This window comes from Alosa alosa, chromosome 8 (genome assembly GCF_017589495.1).
Source record: "Alosa alosa isolate M-15738 ecotype Scorff River chromosome 8, AALO_Geno_1.1, whole genome shotgun sequence".
Classification (NCBI taxonomy): domain Eukaryota; kingdom Metazoa; phylum Chordata; class Actinopteri; order Clupeiformes; family Clupeidae; genus Alosa; species Alosa alosa.
This window is the reverse complement of record NC_063196.1, coordinates 21,050,745-21,061,045: the sequence shown is the minus strand read 5'-3', so window position 1 is coordinate 21,061,045 and position 10,301 is coordinate 21,050,745. Positions and strand designations below refer to the sequence as shown.

General features: G+C 45.0%; 1 protein-coding gene across 1 annotated transcript; it reads right to left on the bottom strand.

The window, feature by feature from the left end:
- Window positions 1-8,302: 8,302 nt before the first annotated feature.
- Window positions 8,303-10,091, bottom strand: si:dkey-63b1.1 (B2 bradykinin receptor). Its single transcript, XM_048249666.1, has 2 exons — window positions 10,016-10,091; window positions 8,303-9,389 (listed from the first exon to the last, which is right to left on the bottom strand). Exon 2 carries the CDS (start codon window positions 9,380-9,382, stop codon window positions 8,303-8,305), a length of 1,080 nt encoding a protein of 359 aa, XP_048105623.1. The 5' UTR covers window positions 9,383-9,389; window positions 10,016-10,091.
- Window positions 10,092-10,301: the final 210 nt, after the last annotated feature.

Genomic DNA, 10,301 nt, shown 5'->3' with positions numbered 1-10,301 from the left:
GAGGGATGGAGGGAGGGATGGGGAAAAGATGGAAGGAGAACTGATAAGGGAGGAAATGGTGAGCGATGTCCAAAGAGGGGTGAAATATAGAAGGGTAGAAAAAATAGCCAGAAAAAAAATGTAACCTTAAAGTCGACATTAATGGGGTTAGTGTAAAATCATAAGCGATACTGAAACACAAGCTTGGCTGTGCTCCGACTTCACATGGATCTCACAGATTCCTTTTCTTAAATCCTCCTCCACAAGGGCAAACTCAATACTGGTCCCTCGAAAATAGCGTGGATAAAAAAAGCAACACAAGCCACAAAACACTGTCTGACAAAATTCATCAAAACTCCTCTCATTCGGGATTCTATCATTTACAGTGAACAAGCAAGAGCCCCTACAACCCCCCACCCCACTCCACTCCACCCCACCCCACCCCTTGTTAACTTTCTGTATGGACAAACAGCACGTGGGAATACCGTGATGCTGGGAGGACAGGGATGACCCCTCAGGCACACAATCATGCAGTTCGTGGAAACCACATGAAACACTCCTGAAATAGAAATGGCAGCTTGATGAAGCTGTTGTTCTGATGGACTCACGCTATCACACACTCTCAATGGAGTCTCATAACTAACAGTCAGGAATAACAAACAGTCAGTAATCAGAGTAAACATGGCTCATTACAAAATCCATTGATTTGGTGTCCAGTCGAAGTGTATGCTTTTATATTGCTGATATTCAATCTTTTTCTAGCCTTTATTCAATAGTATAGTTTACTTTAGGATGGAGTCAGTGCTGCTTCTGACCAAGCTGAATTGCATTGTGCAAAAAACAAAGTATCATCCTTGTAACATGCCGTTGGTGCATTTTGACATGTAAACGTTCTTGAGGATTATAGCGAAACGCAGTTTGCAGTAAAGCTACTAAATGGCTAAATGTTGGTGCCCCCTCTGTCCTTTGGTGCCCTACACACAGTGCGTGGTGTGCGTGTTGGTGCCCCCTCTGTCCTTTGGTGCCCTCCACACAGTGCGTGGTGTGCGTGTTGGTGCCCCCTCTGTCCTTTGGTGCCCTACACACAGTGCGTGGTGTGCGTGGTGGTGCCCCCTCTGTCCTTTGGTGCCCTACACACAGTGCGTGGTATGTGTGTTGGTGCCCCCTCTGTCCTTTGGTGCCCTACACACAGTGCGTGGTGTGCGTGTTGGGAGAGGCGATACTGTACAGAGTGAAAAGAGGAGAGATTGGGGAGTGAGTTTGGGGATGACCTCAGGTCAAACCTCAAAGCCAGGGTCCCTGTGGCTACTACTAGGCCTGCATGTAGTAGGCTACTGGACACCAACACTGCCCCTGTGCCACAGCGCACCTCCAGCTGCGGCGTATTCTGCACTGGTCTAATTAGTTCTAAATCATTTCTTAATTCGTAGATAAACCAGGGAGCTCCTGAGTGGGGCTCAGTGAACAGTTGTAGTAGCAGTCACATAGTGTTGCTGGAACATTATTTATGCTAAATAATTCAGAACCACTGGGGGAAAGCTGCTTTGTGGCTGTTATCTAATTCCTATGGTGTGCATTTGCAACACCTTTCAAGTTAAACTGCCATTATTGTATATGTTTATACAACTATTTGTATATGTCTGTGATAATAACATATTGCCTACTCCACATGATAATATACTCTATTTCGGGTGAATATTCCAAAACAAAAAAACAAAAAAAACAGATACTCTCATTATGTCCTGTTGCACATCATGAGTGGCACTGAGGCGTGACAGTATTGATGAAAACATATGAGTCAGTGGTGAAGTTATTAATAGTGTCATGCCTTGGCCCACTCTGTCCATTGCAGCAATGTGAGTGACTGACATCGTGCTTGAGGGCTTGTATTTATTTCTTTGCTGAAGGCCAAAAGAGGGAAAACTCTCCAGCTCAACATTTTACCAGAGTGCAAGAGATGACAAACATGTTTACTCACTAGTGCTTTGAACTCCACCGCACTTACCACATTTACAGCATGGGTACATTACGGCATGACAGACATTTCTAATCACTGACTTTTTTGATTGCTGACGTTTCCAAGGGCTGCTGAGTGCTGACGTTTCCAAGGGCTTGACGGGGAAACTGTTGAACTCTGCACTACCTTTTTCCCCCAGAAAGAACGTGGGCTGTGCAGTGCTAACAAACTACAGTACCTGATTAAGTATCTGCGTCACTGCCTTAGGTCTAGAGGTTTTGTGTGTGTGTGTGTGTGTGTGTGTGTGTTGTGGGGGTGGGCAGGAGGGGTGGTGGTGATTAGAACTGGGGGAGATGTTTCATTACCGGCCTCATTGTTTACTCGCGCGTGTGATACTCGGTCTTGCGTTACAGCAGGATTAAGGCCCATTGTTATTTCTTGTCTGTGTCGGCGCTTCTTGCCTCCCCTCTGCTGCTCTGCTCTGCTGCGGAGTGCAGTGCACGCGTCTGTTTGGAAAGCTTATGTTATCTGGCCCGCAGCCTGTCGGGATGGATTTTTCAATGTGACTCATCTTCAGTCCGTGTTGTTGACAAAAAAAAAAAAAAGAAAAATGAAAAGAAGCATGCAAAAAAAAGAAAGAGAGAGTGAGAGAGAGATAACTTAAAAACAGCCCAGGCTGCTGATTGGTCAGGGGCTTTGTTGTTGTAGTGTGTTTTGCAATGCAGATGGAGCTGTTTCTGGGGAGAGAGAGCGTGATGGAGAGGAGAGGAGAGGGAGGAGAGGAGAGGAGAGGGAGAGGGAGAGGAGAGGGGAGAGGAGAGGAGAGGAGAGGAGAGGAGAGGAGAGGAGAGGAGAGGAGAGGAGAGGAGAGGAGAGGCCATGAGGGCAGGGTGGCTTCAGTCTGATGAGAGGTCCACTGAGAGTGGTGATGGCTTAATGAAGGCGCCGGAGGGCGCATGTGGAAGACACACACACACACACACACACACACACACAGGTTTCACTTGGGGGGCCCCTCCGCCAGGATTGGTTTCACACCGTACCATATGGTCAGACACACAGACATACACACACACACACAGACACACACACACACACACACACACACACACACACACACACACACACACTCAGACACAGACACAGACAGAAACGCACAAAGACACATAAGCTCACAAACATACACACACAGGTGTACGCAAACAGCCATACAAACACAATCACATTCAACTCAGACACGTGCATATCCCCACTTGCATAGCCACACATACATGCACAGCCACCCATAGCCACACATACATGCACAGCCACGCTCACCTGACAGCCTTCGTTCATCACTATGCCGTGTACCTTCCATTCCATTCACCCATTCTTTTCGGGGCCCCATTGTTTGTCACATGATCTGCATCCCAGCAGAAAAGATGAATGAGCATTTGGAGGATGCAGATGCACTCAAACGGAGCTGGTTTTAAACTGTGACCGTCACTCACGCTGCTCAGACAGTGCGTGCAGGGCGAAGCAGGCCCAGGGGAGGTGAATGGCAGTAAAATAAAATTATGCCACAGCCCTGTGACAGCTTCTCCCTCAGACAAGCACACTGTTTATTCTGTCGCCTATGTATGTTGCCATGCCAACCCCCAAGCCCTGTCAAGCTCTGATGCTAGTGTCCATGCAGTAGTTTTCAGTTATTCACAGGAGAAGATTAGATTCAGTGCCGCTGGTTGGGGGCTTGCCACAGAGGCCAAAACACTGTCACAGTGATAGCAGAGAGCCTCTGCTTCAGAAGCCTGAGACATGAGTGTAATTCTGATGCTGATGGGACTGATCAGACGAATAACACATAGGCTCATGGGAACTGGGCAAACACACACTCTGGGCAAGGTTAAAGGTGCAGTCCTTGATTCCTGCAAAAGATTATTGATATTTGTGCCCATGCAAATGGTAAACCTTCCATTCTCTCCGTCTTGAAAGAACATGTAGATTGGTTGGAGCTGGTTGGCTAGGTTTGAGCCAGTTGGGTTCTATGCAGAATCTGGACGATGCACAGGCACTGTTTTAAGGGCACACCCTGGACGCACAACAAGAGCAGTGTGAGGAGAATTTTGCTCAACAAAAAAAGTAATGGATTAGAATCAAGGATCACACCTTGAAGATACCTTGACTGTCAGAGAAGATGATGTTTTAGTCACTTATCAGACAAAGAGTTATGTCTCTTTCAACCACTAGGTGGAAGCAAAGACCCTGTAGTTCAAAACCTGCAGAGGGATGATGTCACTGGTTTTAGTGGAGGCAGTACAGTGGACTCCAACCACTGAAATCGATGCAAACTTTACGATCTTAAGACCTGTCAAGTTCACTTACTCCGGTTCTGACTAAAAGTCTTACCGATCTCATTAGAATTGATTTGGCAGTGGCACTTCACCTAGTGGACCACTGTCATGATCACATCTCTCATAACTTGAAGTAAAATAAATAATTCATGTGATACTCTGACTCAGACTTGGCTCTGTGATTTCAGCAATGAACCCCCAACGAGTGTACTTGTGTGTTGAATGGAGAGTGGTGAATATGCAAAGGACACTATATTAGGAAACTCTTGGGGTTTGGAGATGTGCAGTATGCTGCTGTACATTCATTAAGAACTGTAAATGTCATCCTCCACTCTGTTTCCCCCTCAGCCCTCACATGATGATGCTTTCCCCAGTGTAGATTGACACTAAATGCAGCCATATAAGATTCATCAGTAAGAGTAGTAACACAACCCACAAGCATAGAGTTGCTGTATTTACATGTAAATGACAAAAAACCTGAAATGATCATAAATAATGTACTTTTTAGAAAATGGTGTTTTTATACTTTATTCCAGCCACTCACACAAGTCATCAAACAAAAGGACATTCAAGGGGAAACCAGCACAGACAGCAGTTATCTCAAGTGCTATCAAACTAGTTAGACTCACAAATACAGTTGTCATATATGGCATCAAGCAAATTCAGCTTTCAGAAGATGTTACATTTTAGCTCACCACTAACCACACAAATCAGAGCCGTATATAGAGAGAGTTTGAGCAGCTGGTGCCATGTTAGAAACCAACGTCAGATGACTCTACAGCATAACCCTATGAGGCAAATTGAAATAAATTGCTTATTTTCACCATTCTAACAGGCATATACCGGTACATATTATCATCAACCTTTGTAAATATTTAAAAGGCCCTTACAGAAATATTGGTCTCCAACATGGTGCCCATTCGATTCCCTAGTTGTCCAAACTCTATCTATATACGGCTCTGACACAAATGATGTTAGTCTGACCTCTGGTGGTAATAAGCTATAATTGCTCCTCTGTCATCATGTCTGGGAAATGACAACAATGGGCTGTATTTTGCACACCAGCGCATGGCGTAAAACCCGTTTTTCACCCACAGTTTAATTCGGTATTTTGCACGTTTATTTTTTAAACATTTTGCCCAGGGGTGGCAATTAACAACCTAGGGAGGGGCCTGGCGCGTTGTCTAAAAATCGCTATCGTACACCACCTAAACTTGGTCAGAAGTCAATGGCGAGTTGTTCATATGCTATTTTAAGAGCGCATGTCAACAGTAATATTGGCAGGTGCACGCACCATCCTTCTATCATTCATGAACGCACACCAGCGCGCGTCCATGCAAAGCATTACAAATTGCACGATTACAATGGGAAATATAATTAGAATAAAGATATTACGAAATACTGTACATCTCATGATGAGTAGTTATTCACCATCATTTACAAATTGGTAATGACGGTTACAAGTGATTAGGGGAGAGGCGAGAGACACTTATGGAGCACAGCTGAAGACGTACTGTCACGAGATATAAGCAACTCCTCTGCAGGATAAATGTTGTTTTATTTAGTCATTTGAGCAATATTAGGGTAAGTGTTGCTTTTTCCAGCCTATGTTTTCGATGGTAACCCATGGTCAGTCAATAGTGAACGTAACTGCATATAACTGTCTTCGTTGACTGACACCTTGGTAAAGTTAGTTTCACTTTGCCAATGAGTTCAGATAATAGACGAGTGCCGATGCGTGAAGGCTATGCTAGGTTTTAGTAGCCTAAAGCATGGTTTAAGAATGACTATTTCATACGGTCTTGCAAGCAGCCTCCTTCAAATGTGCCTTGAATGCCAAAATACCGATGCATTTATTTGACATATCGCGCGTTGCGCCGTTAAAGGGAATGACAGATGTCATTCTCATTGGTTTAAATGATGTTACGCCCCAAACACACCCATATGACTGATTAAAAAACCTAGGAACACCTTGTTGCGCCATGCGCTCCACGTTTGATAACGAAACCCCTCCCAATGTGAACTGGACATCCTACTAAATTTGAATAGACTTTTGACGAGTGACGATGCACTTTAGAATGTCATGATAGGGCCCAATGTCTTAGTCAGTGAAATGCACCTTGAACAAATGTAACTAAGTCATGTCGCTCATGGATGTCATGACTGTTATGGCTGTCGCTCAGGGATGAGTAATTCATCTAAGCAAACAGACACCAGATTCAATTTACACTGACAACCCCAAATTCTCACTGCCCTAATCAGGTCATCATTGTTTCCTGATGCCTGTTACCCCTGATAAGCAGCTGTAACGCAATAGAAAAGGGCTGTTAACCGGTCGTTTGACGTGGAAATTGGCAAGGCTTAAGGAATGGCGGTGAACAGAGGAAGCTGGAAAGGGATGCATTAGGAGATCATAATGGCCTGAGTGATGATTAGCACACCTCTCTGGGGTAAGGGGGGATAATATGGTCGTTTGTTGTGCGTCAGAACAGGAGTCACTAGAGGGGAGCTTACTGGCCTGGGCTTTGGTCCATACCTCACACAGAACTGGTCCATCTTGTGACAACTTCCTGCCAACGACGCCATGACTGGCTCATGAGATGTTGAGCTTTTAAGTGTGATGTTGACCAGAAGCCATACTATCAGATTTTCTTTATTTAGATACACATATATTTTGATAAGTGTGTGTTTGTGTGTGTGTTTGTGTGTGTGTGTGTGTGTGTGTGTGTGAGTGAGAGAGAGTGAGAGTCCACACATGCTTGCTGTTGAAGTAATGGATTCCAAGAACAAACATGGTGGAAAGAAAGAGTTATACAATCTTTGGAGTTTGATCATATCACTGGGCCCATGTATGCCAAGTTCCTATCACACCCTGTGCATGCTGCCAGTTTTGAAATCCATCCAATGCAGCTTGAGAAAAAAACAGGCTAGTATCAATCCCATTCTCATCCAATTAAGACGTTTGAAGCCAGCAGCATGCAGCTATGCAGCCAAGCTCCCCAATACATAGTGAGACCTTCATAATTACTTTCCCTGACCTCACTCACAACAACTGAGGCAAACTTTAATAGCTTTACAAACTACCCATCAAGCAGTGACTGAGAAAGTGGTGCTGGAAAAACAAACACATCGAAACTGCTACACACTCACGGCCACGGTTAATAGGTTGGAAACATTTAAAGGCGAAATGACAGCCGCTCCACGAGGAACCATTTCCCAAACCTCTGGGGTAATGGCTATAAAACCTCTCTGTTGTAGATGCATGGAGTCACCTGTGGTAAATGAAGGCGAATGAGACATTGTACTTTCAGGGAAGACTGCATACAGAGGGGCTGTTGGGGGAGAGGGGAGCAGAAGGCTCGGACGACACACACAGCCTCATATATCAAGATTAGCGAGTGTCTGGTTGAGGTCCCCACACACAAACCAGAACAGGAACACCCGTCGGCAACACCACAGCCCGCATGGAAATGAACATGATTCTGCGTCTTTATTACTGAGTGGAAGAGGACATCCATCTCCTCCATGTTACATATTTCACACAATAAATAGTACAGGCTTCAAGTGACAGGAAAACAAAATGTTGTAGATGATGAAATGTAACACAAAGTTCAATGTGTTTTGCTATTACATTTTGTTACATCAATAGTGCAATAAAATATTCAACCATAACCCCAAGAGTTAAGAAGAGGTAAGTAAACATTTTGAATTTGAGCTTCATTGACTTTTTATGAAGATTGTGTTCCTCTTGTGAACTGACAGCATACTCATGCGCAGTCTGGCTGTGCCTGAAGTATTTCATTAATAAGACAGACAAGAGGGATGCAGATATACCAAGTGACAGCAGATGGGGAACGATAATCAGTGCTCGAGGTCAAACCAAAGTGGATTCATTCTCTCCTGTCTCCTGTTCTTGAGTCATATCCAAAACTGTTCAAATATATTGTAATGATTCATATCCAAAACAATTAAAATAGTCTATAATATATATATATATATATACAAGATAAGATACAACATAACGTTTTTGGCTAATTTAGCACATTAATTTATCAATACGGTTAAGAGATATCTTTCGTGTTTCTCTGCTCAGTGACGAGGCGTTGCCTGAAAACGAAGCATTGCCTTTTGACCTGTAAGGCCAGCACTGCTTTAACACGGCTCTGGCCTTCCTTCGGAAGTGTTTCCCCACGATCACATAGAGGAAGGGGTTAACGGCACTGTTGCTGTAGGCCAAGTAGACGACCAGCTGCTCGCTCACATCCATGAAGTCTCCCCACCAGCAACTCGTTTTGACCCGGAAGTAGTCTATAGTGTCCAGCGCCCGCATGACCTGGTAGGGCATCCAGCAGAAGACGAAGACGATGAGGACGGCGAGCACCAGCTGCGTTGCCTTCCTCTCATTCCTCATGCCGCGCGCCGCCACGCCCACCGGGCCACCGTTCCTCAGCGCCTTGATGATGTGATACGTGCAGACGGTCACCACGGGCAGCGGCACCAGGAAGCCCACCACGTTGACCGTAATGTTGTGCTGGACGCGCCAGCCCTGGTGCGGGTAGGCCAGGAAGCAGGCGCTCGCACGGGCCTCGGGCACATACGCCACCGTGCGAAAGAGCAGCACGGGCAGGCTAAGCAGCAGGCCCAGGAGCCAGATGGCCAGGCAAATGCGCTTGGCCCAGGGCGCCCGCCGCAGGCAGCTGGGTCGCATGGGCTGGACCAGGGCCAGGTAACGGTCCACACTCACCAGCACCAAAAAGAGCACGCTGCAGAAGTAGTTCATGTAGATGGCCACGCTGACCAGCTTGCAGAATAGCACGCCGAACACCCAGTCAAAGTTGTTGGCGATAGTGACCGCCCAGAAGGGCAGGCATATGACCAGGACCAAGTCCGCCGCGGCCAGGTTGCCCAGGTAGACATCCGGCACGGAGCAGGATGCTTTCCTCTGGAGACAGAAGATGCAGAGCACGAAGCTGTTGCCCAGAAGCCCGATGGCGCTGATGAGGGTGAGGTATATTGGCTGCAGGGTGGCCAGCAGCTCCCAGAATCCCTCAATGTTGGTGCAGTTGTCCACGGGATAGAGTGTGGGGGACACCTCAGCAGAGCCGTTAAGAGACATCCTCAAACTGTCAAGAAATAGCAGAATGCCTTAGTATTTTAGAGTCTATGTTTACTGTATAGTATAGTGTAGTATTGTATAGTATAGTATAGTAGAAATGTTAGTGGATGTTAGAAAAGAAAAATGTTTAGTAAAGGTTGGAAAAATCTTTTTTCTTTTTTGTTTTTAAAAGGTGTTTTTTTTAAAGATGTCTATGTAGTTACAGTGCGCTGAACTACTTCAACACTAATTGTAATATTAACAAATCAGTGAGAACATATTTGTTGATCAAAACGTTTCCATCTGTTATTCACTACAAATTAATTTAGTTTCTATCCATTTTACAGATGTGTTTTGAGAACTAAGAATGTTGAAATTCCTGCTTCTTCTCGGAACAGTTGTTTACGTTGATTTGACACAGTTGTTAATATTTTCTACATTCCTCAGAACATAGTGAAATGAAATGATACACTGTACTTTGCACATTGATATAATAAAACTATATAAGGTATCAGACCATACCTTATTTAGTATAATGTGAGCAACTTGTCAACAAAGTCCCAAATGATCTCTCCTAATCTGTTTCTCACATCTGACCAAAATTGTGTATTTTATATTGATTTTAAAAATAAGCAAATAAGAAAAGACACTTACCTATCCCGCACAAACTTCAGGAACTGTAAATTTGTCCCTGATAGGTATTCATTCTAGATGTGCTGTCTGGTCAAACTATCTCTTCTCTCCCCACACAAGAGACAGCAGTGCTTCTTATAGCAGGGGGGAGAGACCCTTGGCTGCTGTCGTCACTAAGGGATGGGGTCTGTTTTCTCCGATTTCCCAGAGCTCTCTGCTTCACTGCATTTCTCAGATGAGTTTCATCGGAGAGATGTGCTGATTGCCTGTTGTGACTGAGTGGGCAGTTATCACACCGCAAGTGATA